This window comes from Filicampus tigris, chromosome 4 (genome assembly GCF_054856515.1).
Source record: "Filicampus tigris isolate MCC_2025a chromosome 4, RoL_Ftig_1.0, whole genome shotgun sequence".
NCBI lineage: Eukaryota > Metazoa > Chordata > Actinopteri > Syngnathiformes > Syngnathidae > Filicampus > Filicampus tigris.
Genome location: NC_141220.1, coordinates 28,220,776 through 28,241,775, shown reverse-complemented (window position 1 = coordinate 28,241,775; position 21,000 = coordinate 28,220,776). Strand labels below are relative to the sequence as shown.

Below are 21,000 nucleotides of genomic sequence, written 5' to 3'. Positions count from 1 at the left end.
GGAGAACTCGAAGGAGGGGGTGGGCTCGTCCAGATTGGACTGCAGCATGTGTGGGAGGGGTTGGCCGATCACAACAAAGAGACACGCACACACGCACACACAGCGCGCGAGAGGACCGACGTAGACATGCGAAGGAGAAGAAGGTGAACGCAGAGGGGGGGATGCCTGCTGGCGGACTGGCGGCGGACCCCCGCATGCACCCACAAGCCCGGATCATGACGCCCACGTCACGCACGCTGCTCTTCCTTTTTGTCACACTACTGGTGCTTCTCCTCATCGTGGATGATATCTCACAAGTGGAACACGAAGGAGAACAAGAAGCCTCGTGAGTACACGCCACTCATTTTCCTTGTCGGGCTGTGTGTGCGCGTGTGTGTGGGGGGGTGCGTGTGGGTGTGTGTGGGTGTGTGTGTGTGTTCAACAGTCAGAGTTCCACAGGCTCGTGTGCACTTCTGAGTTTTAGAATACAGAAGCGCCTTGAGAGTTGAATTGGTCTCAAAACATCTTTCACAATTGAAATGAATGGCAATGCGATTAATCCGTTCCAGTACCCCCCCCCCCCGCCCCAAAACAGCAACATTCAATTTTGAACTCTTTGAGCGCCATTGACGTGAAACGTCGTCAACGAGAAATCCTAACGAGAAGCAATTGTTGTTATTATTTTGATGGAAATGGGCGGAGAAAAGTTTTGGCTAGCACTGATTTGATCATTAAGCCAGTAGAAAGTAAAATCTAAAGAAAAACAAAGCACTAACTATGGCCAGCAGATGATGGCACCATTGGGTCTCAATGTGGATGCTTGTGAACATGGCGGATGTCTGGGAATGCGACTGTTACAAGCAGCTTGTGATTGATCAAAGTGTTTGTCACGTTAAATTTACAACAAAGAGTGACAGAAAAGTTTATAAATAGAGGCAAAGATGTAATGTACATGCATACATACACCCACACATGCATGGCACAATACACACACACACACACTACTAAATACTACTACTTCTACTAAATAGCGTGCAAATAGTTTCGTTTTGTTAAATGTAAAATTGTTACACTATTTGTAAATACATTATGGTGCCAACAAAAGCACATCGTCATTCATCTTCAAGAAAAGTGACTGTTCAGATGTTTGAGGTGTCACCAAAGCAAAAATTCTTAGCATATTAGCACTTCTTATTATTAGCTTTAGCACCGTATAGCACTGTTATGTCTTCCCACCAAACGCTTGTTTACTTTTTGGTCCAAAATTGTACACATAACATGAAAAAAAATGGCGGATTTTTGCTCCTTTTCTGTCTGTTGCAAATTTGAACAAATTTCGTACAAAGCAAGCATTGTAAAAGACAGTCAAATGTTCTGCCCGCAATTAATATCTTTACTGCTGAATGCATTAAAGTAGCGTGAAGCGTTATTTTGTATTTTCTTAAATAATCGGCTGATGAATCCGTTGTGGGGAATCTTATTGGGAAAAACGTCGCAATCAGTCAAGCGTCGGCCTCAACAAAAGCCACATCTGTTGGTCCCGAACACTAAATGTGAAGTTGCATATTTGCGGCCGGTTTATTTGTACATCTGCCACAGCTGATACGGGAGCAGCCTATACGCCGGCCGTGTCCCCAAGGGCTCGCCTATTTGCCTTGCAGCAGCTTGCAAGTGGGATCGGGCTACAAAGCAAAGAGGGCAACAGACTGCAAAACAAAAGGCTGCTCTTTCATTCCTTTTTTTTACCCTGGAATTGAATTTTTAAGCAGTGCAGCGGAAATCACCCCAGTCACACACACACACACACACACGCACACACACGTTGAGAAGCGCCCCACTTGCATTTCGCACATGCAACAATTCTTAATTTAGCAGTGGTTGCCATTAGGATGCTCACATTTCCCTTTCAGTTTTTGGTTTGGAGTGCATAATGTGCTCGTACGGGCTTGTGATTTGTCACGGGAAAACAAGAAGATGAAGAAGAAGCACTTTGACCGCCGGCTGAATGCAGCTTAATACAATTACAACAATGGAGGTTGTGGAAAAAAAAGAGGGGGGGGGGCGGGGGGGGGGTGGATCGCTTTACCTCCACGTGACTCGGCTACAGAGCCTGTGCACACTAAAAAAGGTTTTGGTTGAATTGATTCAATTTTATTTTGTCAAGTGGTTGCGCAAAATAAAATCATTTGGATCCAGACACATTTTTTAAGTCGTATAGTCTATTTTAAACAGGTAGATTACATTTTTTAAGTAGATGTATAGTCTACTTAAAAAAAGGATCGGGGTCCAGATGATTTTATCTCGTGGAACCACTACGAAATAAAATAAATTCAGTAAATTCAACACATTTTTTTGGTGTGTTTTTTTTTAAAAAATTCGGTTAGTTTTAATTAGTTTTCGTTAGTTTAATTTTTTTCAAAAATGCATTGTTTTATTATGAGTTTTAGTATTAGTTTTATTTTTTAATACATGGCATACACTGAAAAAAATACAGTGCATCATTTACTCAATTTTATTTCGGCAAGTGTGGTTGTACAAAATAAAATCATCCGAATCCAAATCAATTTTTAAGTCGACTATACATCTACTTTAAAAATGTATCTGGATGCAGATTTAATTTGTGCAACTACCTGACAAAATATAATTGATTAAATTCACCCAGCATTTTTTCAGTGTATTTGTCAAGTGCAATAAAAAAGACCTCTAACTATTGTGTAATAAAGCAAACAACAATTCTCAAACAACTGTTTGACTTTTTTTCTTCTGTACAATGTACAGCGATACTGAAAATCAAAACAAACCCCAAAATGCTCCTGTATGATGTTCATTGACTAAGACAAAAATGAAGGACATTTTCACCATAATAATGACAGTTAGTTTTAATTCGTTTTATAAACGTATAACTGTAGTTTCACTCACTTTGTTTTTTGAAAGCCCTTTCATTTTACACAATTTCATGAACGAAAATGTTTGTTCAGTTCTTAGTTATTTCTTTAGTTTGTACTATAATAACCTTGGTCCAAAGTTTAGGCTTATTTCACACAAAAAAAGAAGCTAAAGAGCAAATTGTTCACTGCAAAGCAGAACTGGCTCACAGAATCGCACGTTGTGTAAAAGCTCAGGTGACGATTAATCAGGGCTCACCTGTTTTCTCAAGCTGAGCCGTGATTGGTCGGTAACTGAGCCTGGGTAGTTGTGATGTCATTTTCAATCGACCGAAGTGAGAAAATGGACGCCCCCTGAGATGGCTAAAAACGGGAGGATTAACTCTGATGCCACAAACGCAATATTCATCAGAATGCCTTGTTTCAACTAGTGCGGCTCCATAGAACATAATATTGTAAAGAAAAATGTTGGAATGACTTCCCCTTTTAGGGTAACTTTGAATTTTTGACATTTTGATTTGAAAATGGAATCATAGTTTGTGACATCGTTAGCCTAATCGCATAGTTGCCTCGCACATCTTTTCACGCAAACAAGTCCAGTTGCCTCGACTCAATCTACGCAGACCTAAGGAAAAAACAAGCCCATTGCTTATTTTTTTATCGATATTGTGGAAGTAAGTTAGAAATGACTTGTAGGCAATTATGCTATTTTGCTAACGCTCTATTTGGGGTTTAAACTATTAATAAAGGCAATTACTGTCCAAAAAGATTTGGAGGGATCAATTGCTCTTTTCCCCCCCCCCCACACTTTAATAGAAGAATAGCAAGCATTGACTGTCGCCTTAATATTTGCAGCTCTTTCATTGGACGTCATTCGATTGTTTGTGTGCATTCTTAATAAAGTGGCCCATAAAAGCACAAATGTGCATTGAGTGGATTGAATGTGTCTCCATTATGGTGACGTGTCTCCTCATTGCAGCAGCAAAAGAGCCCATGGTGGATGTGTCTAAAAATACCCGCTTAATGCCTGCCTTTCACCTTCACTCGTTCTCACAGGGCCGAAGACGCCTCCACAAGTGTGGATTAGTCACGGCGCGTGATTCCTTTTATTAGCATCCAAGACACAACTTATGAGGCTAATTGTTTTTGTTTTTCCTTCTTAGAAACCGCGACCGGTCAAAGATGAAGCGGCTCTTCCCGAAACCGCGCAGGTGCGTAACGCAATCCTCGGCGCATGCAGACACACACGCGCATGCTTAGGGTGTGATTGAAAGGCACCGCGGTGGCTGATTGCAGTTGCCAATTCCTTGACAGCCTTGAATAGCCAACGAGTGCTTCTCGTTGCGGATCTGCTAACGCTTGATTTGGAGGAGGCAGCTGTCGCGCCCGCCAAGACGTCGTATTGGCCGTCCGCAATATCCTGCAAGTGACGTCCAAGTTACTCTAATTAGCAGAGGTGGGCATTCGTCGGCGCTTTAGTCCGTCCGTCCGTCGGTCAGCTCTCGTCTGGATTTCAGGCCGGCCCAGTCAGCTCGAACGGCGTGGAGAACGGACTATCGCGTCACACGCATGACACGTAGCCAAATACAATAAACATAAAAAATCAACCAGTGTTATATACCTTTTGGTCTCACGTTGAGGCAGGGGCGTTACCGGGGAGGGGGGGGGTTGGGCAGTGCCCAGCCACGGACACTCTCCGCCCACCCAAAGATAACTGGATGTTGGATGTAGTTCTAAATATTTTTCCTAATATTTTTCCACCTGTATGTCCATAGTGTTCAGTTATGGACGTCTTCTAAGTCAAATGACATGAAATCAACTTTTATTTGTTTAGCCCAAATCACGACAACAGTTATCTCAATTAAGGAGAAAACAAAACATGTTTTAAGGTGCAGCCGCCCTACGCTGGATTTCGACCTACTTGAGCACTGTAGCACTTTTTTGCCCCCCCCCCCCCAGGTAAGACTAATGCCCACCCACACCTGGCATCCCGGTAACACCACTGCATTGAGGTGTCACATTGTGCGTGTGTGTGTTGTTTTTAATGTTTTTTTTTTTAATTCATTTGTCCCCTTGTGCCTGCGCGTGACGTGGAAATTATGTTCTCGACGCCGATTGGCTTTCGCCGACGAGCGACGGACTGGGACCGCCCGGGTCGGCCTGAAATACTGAGGAAAACGTAGTGACGGACTGACGATGCCCACCTCTGCTAATTCCGAAACTTCGCCTTTAGCAACCGCCCAAGAACTGCCGCTGATGAAAACGTTTCCGTCTCATTCTTGCATGCCGTTGCTTCTTTTCATAACATAATTGAATTCAATTGGTGGTTGAATTGAATTAATTAGTCTCTGGTAGTTTGACCGTTTACAACCCAATTCCTTTATACTGTGCTTAATGAGTAAAAAAAAAAAAAAAAAGAAATAAATGCGGTCTTGTGTTTGCATGTAGAAAGACGGCAAGACGCGTGGCAAGCACGTCATTGCCGAGACTGACGGCAATAAATTCCCTTCAGCCGGGCTCCAATAACAGCGCCAAGCTCGCATCGTCCGGCTGGAACTTCAACAGGACCCTCTCCAAGATCATCAGGTCATTCTTCTCGTTGCACTCGACAGCAATTCTTCCCCCAAAAAAAGAATGATAGAAAATGCCATAGATGGCCATTTATGTCGCTGTAGTTATAAAGCTGAACATAAACGATGGCTATTTGAACACGGTATCAGCAGATGTCGACAGACGGTGTTACAAGTAGAACGCACGCAGGCATATATTCTTTATCCTCTACACTAGTGCAAAGGTGGCTTGTTGTAATCTCGCAGGAAGAACGTGCTGAGATACCTGGACCCGGAGCGAGACATCTCCATCCTGAAAGGCTCGCTGAGACCCGGAGACGTGGTCCACTACGTCTTTGACCGCCGCAGCACCACCAACATCTCGGAGAATCTCCACCGTCTTTTGCCAAGCGTGTCGCCCATGAAGAACCGCCGCTACCGGCTGTGCGCCATCGTCGGCAACTCGGGCATCCTGCTCAACAGCAGCTGCGGCTCCCAGATCGACTCCCACGACTTTGTCATCAGGTACCGCTTGAACTCGGCGCCGCAACCGAAGGGCCCGTTGCCATTTTTTTTAAATTTTTTTTTTTTAAATTCAGTTCCCATTTCGTAAAGTCAAAGAACAAAACGAAAAAAAACAAAGCAATCTTTTGTGTCAACAACACGAGATTTGAGGTGCTTTTATTTATTTGCCTTTTTTTCCAAACTGTTTTTTAGCCGTTTTTTTTAACAGAAATTGTACAGCCATCCAAATCTATACGACAATATGAATAAAACACACGGGAAGACTCCCTTCGAACACAGAACGTACAACAAAACACTACCCCCCCAAAAAAAAACCAGCCTCCAATCGCTTCATTAATACAAGCAAATACAACCTTTTCAGATACAGGAAGTCAATGTCGTACCCATTGAATTAAATATGCCTCTCGCCCTTCTTTCTTCGGAGTAAACTTTGTTTGGACTCCAACTTGAAGAACTTTAACATGGGAGGTTCCACGTCATTCATGCGCGGTGCGCACGTTTCCACTTTGACTCGCTTGCGTGGCAACATGCAGGCTAAAGTGGGCCGTAATTGAACTGGGAAAAGCAAATTGGCTTTCGTTTTATCCCCTCCTGATTTAATTGGCATTGGCAAGAGAATCACTTTTAATTCGGGTTTGGAGTGCTTGCTCCCCACGTGGAAAAAGCAAGTTTGAAAGAGGCCGCTCAAGCTATTTTCATCATGAATTCAAGTTTGAAAGGCACCGTAATCAGACGGAGCGCAATTAAATGCACAATTATACGTCAAATTGGATCGTTTTTTTTTTTTTTGCCTGCTTTTTCAGATAATGCCGCGCACTCCCGGGGGTCCTGTTCTCATTTACTCTCGGTTTGCGTGTGAGCGCGAAAGCATCATCCGCCTCGGATTAGTGTTTGGCTTTAATCACAGGAATGGCAGATTGCGCTATTCATCACCATTTTTTTTTCCTGTCAATGGAGGGCAATAAATCTGTCAGCGGTGCTAATGTGATGGCAGACGTAAACAACAAGTGTCCCGCTTGGTATTCTGGGCCCCTGGCCCCACTCAAAGCGACAGGAGATGTAACATCTGGCGGATGTCAGCATTGGCATCCAGCTGATTGATTGCTTGCTGAAGAAGGGCCACAACCTTTTTTTTTATTAAGTTCTTCTTTTCAGATTTTTTTTTTGGTTGAATTCTACCACTGTATGCTGTCTTTTCTCTTGTCTTCTCCTGCATGCTGATGAGTCAAGGTCGTGACTCCCCAACACGTCCGGCATAATAATGACGCCAATGGCTTGTAACGGTTGGCTTGGCTGAAAGCAAACAAAAGGGACGGCGGAGCTTTTCTTTAATAAGCCCAAGAATTGACTGGGCTGGCCGCGTGTGTCACGCAGCCGGATCCACGGCGGCTGACTGTGTTCAGAGTCCGCATTGAGAGCATTGACAAATGGGCAGTGTGTGAGGTCCTTTTGAAATCTCCACACAAGAAATATCGAAATAGCTATCAAATAATGTATATACAACAACAACAAAAAAACATTTCTGATGGTTGCCTGGCAAATAGTGATGGGAACATGAAGCTTCAAATTTGCTCCATGAAATAGTTGTTGTATTTTTTTTTGAGTCCTCTAGATGGCACTCTCTGCTCGACATTGGGCTGAAAGCACACTGACTCGCCATTATTGTGTTTGTGGAATAGGAGTTCAAAAAGCAAAATCCAGCTGTTTTTAGCCATCTCGGAGGGCAGCCATTTTGTCACCCCCGTCGACTGAAAATGACATCACAGTTGCTCCTGAGCAGTTGTGATGTCATTTTCAGTCGACATCACTGAAAATGACATCACAGTTGCTCCTGAGCAGTTGTGATGTCATTTTCAGTCGACATCACTGAAAATGACATCACAGTTGCTCCTGAGCAGTTGTGATGTCATTTTCAGTCGACGGGGGGGTGACAAAAGTCCCTTTATTTCAGCCAACAGTGCCAACTAGAGGAGTCCAAAAATGCGACAACTGGTTCATGAAGCAAATGTTCATTTTCCCACCGCTACTTGCAGACAATTGACGAGGACTTACTACATACACTGAAAGTGTTGAGTCGGGTACAGAACGGGTGGAAATAAGCAACCGCAAATCCTCCACAAAGTCAGGAAAGGGAGCCGATTGCCCTCACCAGCGGCGACGCGACGATTTTGGCCGGAAGGCGGACGGAGCGAGGCGGTTGCCGATCGCAGCGCTGAGCGAACAACGAGTAGGAACTGAGAACACTTGTTTAAGATTCCGCCGCGTGCGTGGAAAGACTCAACGTAGCCTTGCTCTCCTCATTCCGAAGGTGCAACCTGGCACCAGTTGACGAATACTCCCCCGACGTGGGCCGTCGCACCAACTTGGTGACCATGAACCCGTCGGTGGTGCAGCGAGCCTTCCGGGACTTGGCGGACGACGAGTGGCGGCGGCGCTTCGTGCGGCGCCTCCAGAGCCTGAGCGGCAGCGTGCTGTGGATCCCGGCCTTCATGGCCAAAGGGGGGGAGGAGCGCGTGGAGTGGGCCCTGCGCCTCATCCTGCGGCACGCCGCCCACGTGCGCACCGCCTTCCCCTCGCTGCGCCTGCTGCATGCCGTCAGAGGGTAAGGCGCGACCAAGCGGGCGGCGGGCGAAGCCAAATCCGCCGGGCCGGCGCTTGTTTAGAATTTTGATCAGTCGGGCAAAACAACACCACACGGCCACTCTGATTCTGGGCACGAGCGAAGTGCGAGATTCCATTTTTCTAAATGTATTTCAGTAAAGCCAGGGGGAGGGGGGGGGTCGTGATCGAGCCCCGCCACGATCGACGGAGCTGTAGACAGCCGAATCGGATCGTAAAGCATCAACGCCGTGCGGCCAGCATAATCGTCGGCGCCGGGCGGAATCCTCATCACATCCCTTGTGAGGATTCCACCAGATTGTGCCAAAGTACTACTTTTAGTACTTGGCATAAACATGAAAACAAATGGACGGGATTTTTCACTGAATAGGTTCTAATAAAGTCCGTAGAGGGCAAGAATGACGGTTGGGCGGGATTAATACGCAGCGCTTGCCAGTATTGATGAAAACTGCTGCAATATTATCGTTGCCAGGGACGATGTTGTCTCGTTTGACGGAAGGCGGTCTTATCCTCTCAAGCTTCCTAAAATGCCAAGGTGATCCCTTTAATGAGGTCTTCAGAGTCCAACGGCGGTGACCTTTGACTGATCCGCAGTCAGCATTTCATTAATTCCCATCTGAGGAAAACGTGAATTTATTGAGACAAGAGGGGAGGGGGGGGGGGGAGTTATCGATTTTCCGTGCGTCGAAATGATTCTGCCCGACGCTGAGACTTTCTGAGCGGCACAACTAACGAGCAGGCTTTTTTCAGTCTGCTATTTTTATGTTACGTGTCTTGATTTTCGTTTCCAGCTGGTCGGAGATTTCGTTGAACGATTCCAATCCGCCGTCGCCTTGGGGCTGTTTATGAAAAGCCGCTGCTTTTTTTTTTCTTCTCTGCGTTTTTGTCATTACACTGCTGCTGCGGATCCTTGCTTCCTTCTTGCCCTCATTAAAAAAAAAAAGAATCACCTCTGGTCAGAGAGCAAACGATGGCGTTTGACATGAGCCAGCTAACAAGCGCGCCACAACTTTTGCCATTAACCGTCTGCGTGCTCAGCATTTTGACTCCCCTGAAACGTTCTTGCTGACGGACGCCAAGGCCTTTGTGCTTTTTTTTGTTTTTTTTTTGTTAGAAGGCTGCAAAATATATAAGTGCTTCCCCAATCTTGCCATTTTCCAGCAAGCGACGGCTATTATGTGCCCGGTGCACAAAATGCAACTAAATGCCGAGATTTTTCACAAATAAAACGGACCTACTATTGCATGCGCAATCCGCAGCTGAAAGGCCAACATCATTTTCAAATGCAAAATTGTCGGTGAGCTTGCTGACAAAAGTGGACAATGACAGGGTGGACATTTTCCCGCCAGCGCAAATCAGAAAAGGCGATGCGCAGCTGCGGGTTTGTCCGGCCGCAGGCGCGCATTCGGCGGTCAAGTCCAAGTTTTTGCGCCGCTACAAGCCACGTGCACACCAAGGTTGTTCCCATTTGCGAAAACTAAAATTGAAGAAACATTTTCGTTAATATGTGTGCATTTTTGGCCACTTCCTATAAGAAGTCCGCGTTTCATTACCCTGCAACGTTGTTTTTGCAAAACACCTGATGGGGGTAAAAACAATCGCCTTCTTTGGGGAGATAATTAAACCTTCTTCTCCGCTTGTTAGAATGCCAAATGACCTTTTGTGGTATTGGATTTTCAACGTGCGCATTTGCCCTTCACGCCACATGAACGCTTTGGAATAACACGCAAGCTCTGCGTCAACAACGTGACGGACGCACGACTTGGCTGCCCGCAGGTTCAGTCATGAACTGACAATAAAGAGGCCAATTGGCCATAAGTTTACATTTGTCATATAGCTTACTCTCCAAGAAGATTCACAGATTTTAAAAATGAAAAAAAAAAAGATTTCAAGCTCATGGTAGGAAAATGTATATAGGCCTACATCTGTAGAATTTGATAGTTTCTGCAAATAAATTCTCAGAAAAAAAAATCAGGCTGACCAATAAACTGAAAAGGGCACAAGAAAGTGGATGCAGAGGTAAACGATGTGCCTTCTGCCCTCTAGTGGAAGAGCATTTCATTGTGCCACCTGTCACTAGCATAGCTAGCTGGCACAGATAGATGAACAACAATATCATGTGTTGTCAATAAATTATTTTCAGACCAATTTAGTGAAATTGGATCATTTCCAGTGGCAATCTGGTCTATATGACAATGACAAACGTGTGTTTTGGCTCATAAGCGGAGAAAGCCCCAGAAACAAACAAGAACTGAAAGCTGCTGCAGTCAAGGCCTGGAAAAGCATTTGAAATGTAGATTGCAACAGTCTGGTGAAGGTTTGATGGACTTGTTGTGAAGTAAGGGTTACACCACCAAATGTTAAATGTTACTCACCAGAAGATAATGTAACTACGTCTGTTCCAATACTTTTGCTCACTTGAAAAATGGGTGGCTTCAAACAAAAGGTACTCTGTCCTGACTTGCTTATTAACACATCGAGACGTAAATACCATAAAAGAAAAACTGGACTTCTGAACTTTTGTCCCATTCATCTTTTGATCAGAAATCCAAATGTCTCCAGTGCACTACAAAATCGAAGTAAGTGACCGTGCCGTTCCCATACTTTTGAAGGGGACTGTATCTGCGTTCAGATTTTGAGATGCTCTGTGTAGGCTAATTAAAACATTTGGCTGTGAGGATTTTACTGATACTTTTTAAAAAAAAAAAAAAAAAAAATATATATATATATATATATACACACACACACACACACACACACACACACACACACACACACACACACACACACACACACACACACACACACACACACACACACACACACACACAGACCGGCTGGTTTTGGTGCCGTCCATTCATAACTTGCTGTCTTTGTTTCTAGGTACTGGCTGACCAACAAGGTCCACATCAAGCGTCCGACCACAGGGCTGCTCATGTATACCATGGCTACGCGCTTCTGCGAGGAGATCCATCTCTACGGCTTCTGGCCTTTCTCCCACGACGCGGCGGGCAAGGCGGTCAAGTACCACTACTACGACACGCTCAAATACGAGTACACTTCCAGCTCCAGTCCGCACACCATGCCTCTGGAGTTTAGGACGCTAAACGCGCTCCACCGACAGGGGGCGCTGCGGCTTCACACCGGCAGCTGCCATGCCGAGGAGCTCCTGAGCAACTAGCCGAGTGGAAGATCACCATGGAAACACTTCCGGGTCTGACCACGCAGGCTATTCTCACGTCAGCTTTCGTTTGTACAACGTATTTGCTGTTAAGTGCAAACGTTTTAAGGTTACGATTAGAAAGAAATGTTGACTAAAGCTGTGGCAACATGTGAAGACATATTACCCAAGACGCAATGGTTCTCAAAAATCAAACAAAATCAATCAAAGTAGCTCTCTAAGTACCACCATCATGACCAACATTCACTAGCAAAATAGGCCTCAGTGGTCATCAAAAATGAGGCAGGTTTAATTCCTAAAAAGTAAAATTATTTTAAGCCACAATAACTTTATGCACCGTTTGCTGTGCTCAAATATAGGGGGTGGACGGATTAACTGCGCTGTACAAAAGTTAACATTTTTTACATGTTTAAAAACAAGGAATTCTTAAAAGATTCAGTACAACTGAACTGTACTTGGGCTGTTTTTTCCCTTTGTACCACTAGAGGGAGCCCGTGTACCACTAGCTCACTCGCGTCTTAACTCATTGAACATAAATAGAGGGGTCCACTACAGTGCGTGATTCACAGTGGTGACATAACACGAATGTTGAAATCGGTTGTTGCACGAGTCATAAGTGAAGTAGTCATTTGTGTGGGGGGAAATAATTTAAAAAACAAACACTTGCAGGCCATATAGTCACTATGAAACAATCAAATGAAAACAGGGTAACCGAGTGAACTTTCTTGTGTTTCACGAACACGTCTTACGCCACTGCACAAATCATTGTGTTCCCTTCATAGCTTCGTAAATCGGGACTGTTGTAAAGCGAGGAGCCCGTGTATGCTTGTACAGCAGTGTCTTGAGGTACGATTTCAATTCATTCCGTGACCACGCCACTCAATACTCGTCTCTTTAATCGTCTGTCCCTTGTGAAATGAATGGAATCCATTGGAATGGGATGCCATTAATCCAATTCAGCCCCCCCCCCAAAAAAATAACCCCACAAATCATTTTGTAATGTTTTTTAAGAATGGCATTAATACTCTATTATACAGGGAGTCCATTTTACGAACGAGTTCCGTTCCTACACTGGCGATGTAACACGAATTTCCGCGTATGTCGGATTTAACCGTTTAAGTCGAAATTTACGTCAAAATACTTTGTATAAAAACCGAAAACACATTAAAATAAAAAGCAGAAGACGCAGTGGTTAGCATTACTGCTGAGAAGTGGATGGAGAAGGGCGAGAGGAGGGCGAAAAAGATACTGCCGGCGCGCAGACACGATCCAGACACTCGTGCGCATGCTCAACCGCGAGGAATGCTGGTCTTTGTACTACAGGAAGTGCTTGTATGCGGAAGTGCGTTGTTTGGCGCGAAACCCATCGCAAATACATAAGCAGAGGTAAACAAGCACAAAAGCACACTTTTGGAGCGAGGAGGAAACCGGCTGCTTGATTCATGTGGTGAGTGACATGAATATCAAGTGTTTTATTAACAGTTGAAAGTAACAAGCGAAAATGACGTTCATTTGAGTCATGATGCCATGTGTCGCCGTGCGCAGTGGGTTATTCAAATGCCGGAGCAATTCTGACCGCTCAATCATGTAAACGGGATATTCAGAATGGTTCACTAATCAGACTTTTGACTTTAACCCGAATATTGACTGCATGTAAACGTAGTCACTATGGTGCTGGGGACAAATGGAGGAGGATGCACGGGCGTCGTAAAGTCGAAACGTTGTAGGTCGCGTATGTCGTAATTCGAGGACAGCCTGTACTGAAGTCATAAAAACATACAGTAGAAACATAATTAGAATGTAAAATAACAAAATATTATTTTTGCCAAATTTGTTTTTCGCAGATGATAAAGAATATATCCCTGTGCATACTGTTAAAATAGGTTTTGATTTAAATGATGAATCATTCCCCTTTAAAATATATGAAGGTCGACATGCAATGGTCTTTTAGTGGAGAGATAAATACCTCATTTACAGTACTCATAAATTCATATGTACGTAAAATGACAGCAGAAAACTCTTTCCGTTACGCTCTTCAACTGAATCGTCAAAACAAAAACTCTTAAGTCGGGTCGCTCGTATCTCAAGGCACCACTGTCTTTCGAACGAAGGGTAGAGAGAATTCGCAATGCAGAGAATGAGCGGATGGGTTTCAAACTACATTTACAATTCTCCTGCAGCTTACCACCAGATGGCAGCACTAAAACCAGACTCGAAATCTAACAAGGAATCCCATTCATGGTGATCTCTGACTTTTCAAAACAGGGCCCTACTTTCACAACGTTATGCCGAACCAAAAACGTCTAAGGGATCATCTTGCATCACCCGGGGAGCCAAATGAAGAAAGGGCAGAATGTAGTAAAGCAAGTCGGAGTGTAGCAGCTGTCCACACAGCCCTGTTTGCACACTTTGCTAATAGTCAACTCAGTGAAGAGATTGTCACGAACACCAGCTCTTCCTCTTCACTGCAATGGCTAGAATGTAATGTTTTTTTTAAATGAATGTATAGGGACTATATTCTTAGAATTGAGTCCCTTAATGTGCTTTAAATCGACATGCAGTTTTTCTTCCGAATTGAGGTGATGAATAAATCACATAAGTGTTGTGTGGATGTGATTTTATGTGGGTGAATTAAAGCTGTTGTGCCTATAACCAATGTACAGTATTAACCGGGCAATGACGGGCAGTTCTGTCACAAACCAAGCAGTATTAGGGCCGCACTAAAAAGAAAATAATAGTACGATGAAAAGTGAAAGATATTTGTAAAGACACCAGTTAGCGAGGGGAAAAAAAAAAGGTTGCTTTTATAGAATAAACATTACAAAGTGTCATATTTTTATGATGAGGACCTATAGCGGAAAAGTAATGCGAGCATAAAGTGGTACTAAAAAAATTGGAGTAATTCTTCAGTTCAAATGAGGAAAACAGTAATTGAAGTGAAAAAAAGAAGTCGCAGTATTACAAGAAATGCTATCATATGATAAAGTATACGAAAAATATGTAATGTGATAATAGGGAATTAGAGAAAAAAAATTGAATTATATAACTTTTCAATGAAGTCAGAAAATAGAATGTTACTTATTTTACAATAGATCTGTAATAACAGACCATAGAAATATGGGAACAAAGGTGTTATTTTAGAGCCGTTAAGACAATATTTGAGGGAAGTCGGAATATTACAACAACTTTATCACAGTGACTATTCTCACATCATTGTTTCCGTGTGGTCCTAATACTCAATGTTTAAAAATTTTGCTTTTACTTTTTTTTTTTTTTTTCCAAGGGATAAAAGGGGATCCTGGAAAATTGTTAGACATTTGACTTGCCTGTCTAGAACTTCAAAATCTGAAAAAAAATTAGAACAATGTTCATTTTTCATGACGTAAACTTTTCCATTATTTTAGGGTTAACTTCCAAGCTTCTGTTCTTTAAATAAATTAGTGTTTTTGCTATAGCATTTAGCTTTTTTTTTTTTTTGCAAGGCAACTTATGTAAAGGTCGGGGAACCTTCAGTCTACCGGGGGCCCGATCAAATGATCAGCCAGGCCGTTAAGGTTCCCCGCCCCCCAGTTGTGATGCTTTGTGTACCGTACATAGAAGTTATTGTTGTGACAGGATGCGCCTCGCACCATTAACAATTAAGTTCAGAATAGACATGAAAGTCGCGCGGCAGATGTCAGCAATCTGGAGGCAAAGAATGCCACCGAACTAGTGGACAACAGATTCTAGATGTTCAACCACAACAATTGTATTAACATTTTATGGCTCTTATGTAAGTGTTCATTTATGACAACATGAATGTGTTTTTGTCACGCAAAAAAAAAAAAAAAAAAAAAAAAAAAGTCTTAAAGCGACAAAAACTTTAAAACGTGTTTTATTTCACAGATGGAAACAAAGGAGGCCACGTGGCGACATTTAAAACTCTTTGTTGGAAACCAAGCAGGGATGCCTTTCAACTCCATTCGTAGGTTTAACAAAATTAGCTCCACTCTTCAAAAAGTAAAACGGGTTGTTTTACATGAAGGATTATAAGGAGCAGATGATTCTGTTCAAAGAAAATGCCACAATAGATTCATTGGTTGAACTGTTTTTTTTTTTTGTTTTTTTTACAAAAGGGACAGGGTAGGATAGTTGGCCAAAGCCACTTCACATGTGCTGTACATTCAGATCGACGTTTTGCTACAACACAATACTGGAATGAATAGTGGTTGTGGATGGAAAAGAAAAACAACAGCAATAGAACAACAATAGAAAATGTGAATCATCAACTTTGTTTTGACATTCAACCCCGCACTCCTGTTTGTATGTTCGGCATAAATGACGCTGCATTTTGAACGGAATAAAGTTTTCAAGATACCGCTTTTTAAAGAACCAAATGGCTGAACAGAACACAGACTTTTTGCATCAATGTGAGTAATAGCTTGAACGACAACACAAGTTTCAGTTATTAAAATGATCTTCTCGGAGCTGACGCACTGGTTGATTATTTTGAGGCTTTGTACTTCAACATATTTCAGAAAGTGTTTCACATTGTTTCGTTTTTTTTAATCCATTTAAATTATTTTTATAACCATTTTGGGGACCGCATTTGCTGAAGTGAAGCAAATATCAGAAAAGGGCAATATCATATTTTTAAGTCTTCACTTTTAGATTAACAAAAACATATTGTTTGTGTAATAGCAGAGTTGCCTAAATCGACTTGAACTTTTTCAAAAATATGTGGGGAAAAAAACCCAGATTCAATTAAAAAATAATCCAGTTGCCTGTATTCAAATTTTGAAAAAGCCTGAGGAAAAAAAAATCTTCACAAGCACATTGGTATTTTTTTTAAAAATTGACATTGTGACAGTAAATTAAAAATGACTTGGGCAATGATGCTACAATGCTAACAACATTCAATTCAACTTTACAGCCAGTATTCTAAAGTAAACGGTTCCCCCAATCTAGTGATGAAACGTGACGCGAATCGTGGAACTGCTCCACAGTATGCAACGCACACATCCATGAGGGGAAATCCCATCACAAAACCGATTCTTGACATTTGAATGATTTTGCCTGAAAACGATACGGTTTATTTACCCAACGATACAATGACCGACCTTGAAAACAATTGTTAATGTTTGAAGACACTCAGTCTTGATTTGGTCAGCACTTGATTAAATATAACTGCAAAAAAAACAAAACGTGTATGGCATAAAGACCCAAATATATGATAGTCATAATAACCTTCTGATATGTAAGCTACAGCCAAGATAGCAGCAAAGTAGTTCACACACACGATGAAAAATATATATGCTTACCCTCTAGTAACAGTGAGCGTTATGTGCACTAGCGACTGGTTAGTCGACGTATTTGGCCCGGAAGTCGAGTCAAAATTGCACAACGTTGATAGTGTTTTGCACATACGAAGCTTCCGGCGGCTCTCTATTCACAGATATGACAACGTTGGTATCGGTGCGCGTGTGCACGAAAAAAATGCAGATGCTGAAAAACGACAGGTTGTTCCCATGTTAAGCGTAGTGAGACGATTCAACAAGTCACCAGTCAAGAGCCGTTGGGAGACCAAACACGAGACGTCACACGGGTTGATCCAAAGAGGAAAGAAGGTCGGGCCGATATCGGGCCGAGTTGGATTCACCTGCGAGAAAGCAGACAAGTGTGTCACTACCGTTCGTCTGATAGCAAAGTGAGTTCGACAGGAATGGCCGGTCAACAGGACGCCGTATCTTCCCTTGAGGAAGCGCTCATGCGGGAAGGAACAATAGAAAGGACGGAAGGGTGAAGCCTTATGTCAACGTCACATCTCAACTGCTTCTCGACAAACATGAGCGCTTTTTTTTTTTTTTTTTGTAGCACGAGGCAAAGTAGGTCAATTCAAACAACGCCACTTAAGTTGGCGCCTGACTTAAAAGACTCAAGGTTGAAAGTGTCTCTTATTACAACGCCGCCTCAGTTAAGTGATAAGTGACCCCAGAAGGACGAATAACGACGTACACGACTTGGTACTTGCTAGCTAAACTAAAAGGCCTTTTTAAGCAACACATGCTTTTGCAAGTCGTCCAAACAATTTTACAAGGTCTGAAAAACGCAGTGCTTTTCAAAGCACGCCGAGCTGGTATCGGAGCGGGATTTATAAGCTTAACAAGGCAGATTTGTCAAATTCTGTTCAACCAGCAAGATGAAGGAAGCTAACGCGGCACTTCCTGTTAGCGCTCTTATATTGAAATCTATTCACGCCACATCTGGTGCGCCACTCATCGGCCTGACGCTAACTTCATGAAAGCAACAGTAATGAAACGGAAGAAACTAACGGGCGGGCCGGAGTAGCGGCCCGAACGGCGTATATTGCAGCCGGGCCCAGCGGGAATTCGCCAGAACGTCCAAATTAGTCACTCGCCTGACGCCGAGCACGACTGAACTGGATGCTGGCCACTCGCGCCCTCGCACATATACCCAACCTAGCCGCAACAGAAAAGCCCCGATCCCCGGCGCAAGATTTTGAGGCGCCACATAAAGTATAAGGTACCCTACCGTTCGTCACTGCACCACAAGCAACACGGCGCCATCGTCAAAGAAGAAACGCACTGAAGGAAGACGACGACGACGCCACCTTTTGTAGAGCAAACCTGTAATTGACGTCAAACAGAGTGGAGTCGTCCTCGTCGTCATTTTCGTCGTTGAGGGGGGCCATCTCGACTCGCTCTCCGGGTGTCGTGATGATGTCATACTTCCGGGTTTTCCGGATTCTCCTCCCAGATCTGTCCCAAAAAAACAAACCAAAAAAAAGCATTACATTAAAAGACATTATTATGAATGACTGTACAGTTTAAAACTAACAATTGACAGTGAGGGAAATCATTATTTTAATCACCTGCTGAATTTGTGAGCTTGCTCACACAGAATCAAACTAAGAGGTCCTCGATGGTCATCTCCCAGACTTCGGCGATATAAATTTTAGGCCGTTAGGAAATTTCAATACACTTATTTGGATACGAATGAACGTTTTCTCACGTTTGACATTGTGGCCCACAGGACTGTGAGTCCGCCACGCTTATAAAACTGTCCAAAAACATGAGATGACTTCAAAGAATTCCGGTTAGGCCGTCACTGCTTGTCGCAAGATGAAAATACAGACCCTGACATTTGCTCCAAAATTCCCTCGCATCACATGGAGTCAACACAATCACATGCTCCAAATTCAGCCAAATGAGGCTTCACACAAACTCTTCAATCACGGGTGGCAAGCAAACGGCGCCGGTCACATTCTCATGCCATATTTTGTAAAACGATGGTTTGTTCATTATGAAGGTTCTCCTAAATTAATTGTGCTTTTTCGCATTAAGACTGGTCCAGCACCAGGGGCAGAAAACTGCCTGGGCCCCCCGAAAATGTCTTTAAAACTGATTATTATATCAATTCACAGCATTAAAAACACAGAAAAATTCTTAATCTACCTTAATAATTTCCCCTCCTCATGCAATGGACTATTCCATTTCACTGTGCTTGATTTGTAAAAAAAAAAACAACAACAAAAAACAGGCAGGTTTTTTTAAAAATCAAAAAAATAATAGGGGTGCAAGAAAACGTTATTTGAATCAGAATAGGTTTTGATTTAACAGTGTTCAAGTGCATCAAATCAAACTTTCCACTTTCAAGTATATCAAGATATGCAACACATGATCTTTTATTGGAGGGATACAAAGTTGGAGATATCTGAAATATTCTTTTGACTTGGCAAAAGTGAATTACGGGTATCCGCAACACACATCCAGTCCAGCTGTTAAACGTTAGACGGGGTGCTGGCCACACTAGCACTGCTGTCGGTGCCAGTCAAGCAAAGACGTAAGGAACGATATTAAATTCACATTTATGTTCTTACCAATTACTTTAAGTGCATTATGATAAGTCCCTTGTTAGATAATAATCATCAAAAAGGATTTTGAGGACTTTAATCCAGCTCAGGAAATTGAATTTTCTCAAGTTCTCACTCTTTAGTTAAAGATGAACATGAATAGTCAAAATATTTGCAGTATAAGGATGGAGTGGGCTCCCAAATGACTACCTACGTGATACTTGATTAAGGTCATTTCTAAAACCAGTCTCACTAAATGTTATTTTAGTAATTTCAGAAAGCCAGACACCGACGGCTCCAGGATTTTTTTTCTCTCCTGGGTCTAAAGGGGGGCTTGAGCGATACATACTCTAGGAGGGCTGAGAATATAATTTTGAAATGTAGAATACCAAATAAAAGAATGAAGAGGCTTGACTGGACCTAAACTTAGCCCCCACCTAGTTAATTTCTTCACTTTGTTTTTAAATCTTTTGTTTGTTAACGCGTTTGGATTTTGTCTGCTTTGCATTGCCGTTGAATGTCTTCAGCTGTTGTTTGTAAATGCTTTTCGGTGTTGTGCTTTTAGTTGTGTGAAGCACATGAAGCTGTCTTTTGTAAATGTGCTATATCAATAAAAATAAAAAAAAATCCCTTGCCTAAATACGGCCTAATAGACTCAGCGGGGGGTCCTTACCTGACCACTTTGAAGAGCAGGCAGGTGATGAGAGCCCCTGTCACCACGCAGGTGAAAATGACGATGATTTTGAGCGTGGGCAGATGCGTCATGAGGGAGGAAGTTGGGGATCCGACGGCCGCGTGGGTGCCGGTGCCGTTGCCGCCGCCGCCGCCGCCGCCGCCGCCGCCGTCATCATGTCGGAGGCTGACGGATGCCGAGGCGGCCGGGGTCGCGTTCGACAGCGAGACGGGAGAAGAAGACATACTTCGGGGCTCGCCGTCCACGCTCCAAAACGCCGCCACGATTAAAGTTAGAGCTAAATAAAATGTCGCCATTGAGCCGAAACGGAATACTGCAGGCAGTTCCTCCCCCCCAAAAAAAACGTCGCGTACGCAACGACAGCTGTCACATTATTGCGATTTACTTTTTGCTATTTTACATAACGAAGACACAAAATCACATCTCCGCTATAATCCAGATTTACACTTAATTTAAATATCTGTTTTTTAACTTGCATTTGATCCTGAAAAGTCGTTTCCTTAGAGCGAGTTAGAGGTAATACCTTCGTGCTCGTATTAGGAGATTGGGATTATCCACCTCCTCCGGAAACACTCAATGGACGGCCCTCTTGTTCCTTGCGTGTGACGTATGTACTCCGGTGACGCCTTCAGGGGAGACTCGGAATTGCCAACATCCAGGACTAACGTCACTGGTTCACGTAATCTTTTAAATGAAATGATGCCATTTGTGTAACT

At 43.2% G+C, this 21,000-nt stretch overlaps 2 protein-coding genes across 4 annotated transcripts; one reads left to right on the top strand and one right to left on the bottom strand.

The window, feature by feature from the left end:
* Positions 1–84: 84 nt before the first annotated feature.
* st8sia2 (ST8 alpha-N-acetyl-neuraminide alpha-2,8-sialyltransferase 2) lies at positions 85–16,204 on the top strand. 3 transcript variants are annotated; one of them, XR_015086464.1, is made up of 7 exons: positions 85–325; positions 4,028–4,075; positions 5,313–5,450; positions 5,681–5,938; positions 8,247–8,540; positions 11,441–13,185; positions 15,624–16,204. XR_015086464.1 is itself a non-coding variant. In XM_086028133.1 (6 exons), the coding sequence occupies exons 1-6, from the start codon at positions 162–164 to the stop codon at positions 11,736–11,738; spliced, it is 1,200 nt and encodes a 399-aa protein (XP_085884259.1). In that variant the 5' UTR covers positions 85–161; the 3' UTR covers positions 11,739–16,204. The 3 variants fall into 3 exon arrangements, 1 of the variants encoding a protein (XP_085884259.1); XR_015086463.1 differs by having other exon boundaries at positions 14,004–16,204; XM_086028133.1 differs by having other exon boundaries at positions 11,441–16,204.
* fam174b (family with sequence similarity 174 member B) lies at positions 15,597–20,882 on the bottom strand. Its single transcript, XM_086028134.1, has 3 exons — positions 20,264–20,882; positions 18,365–18,496; positions 15,597–17,376 (listed from the first exon to the last, which is right to left on the bottom strand). Exons 1-3 carry the CDS (start codon positions 20,578–20,580, stop codon positions 17,373–17,375), a joined length of 453 nt encoding a protein of 150 aa, XP_085884260.1. The 5' UTR covers positions 20,581–20,882; the 3' UTR covers positions 15,597–17,372.
* Between the last annotated feature and the right edge of the window lie 118 nt (positions 20,883–21,000).

Coding starts and splice junctions, on each gene's coding strand:
- st8sia2 (XM_086028133.1), top strand. CDS start 162: ATGCCTGCTGGCGGACTGGCGGCGGACCCCCGCATGCACCCACAAGCC. Junction 326..4,027: donor GAAGGAGAACAAGAAGCCTC/GTGAGTACACGC, acceptor TTTCCTTCTTAG/AAACCGCGACCGGTCAAAGA. Junction 8,541..11,440: donor CTGCTGCATGCCGTCAGAGG/GTAAGGCGCGAC, acceptor CTTTGTTTCTAG/GTACTGGCTGACCAACAAGG.
- fam174b (XM_086028134.1), bottom strand. CDS start 20,580: ATGGCGACATTTTATTTAGCTCTAACTTTAATCGTGGCGGCGTTTTGG. Junction 18,497..20,263: donor CTGCTCTTCAAAGTGGTCAG/GTAAGGACCCCC, acceptor TTTTTGGGACAG/ATCTGGGAGGAGAATCCGGA.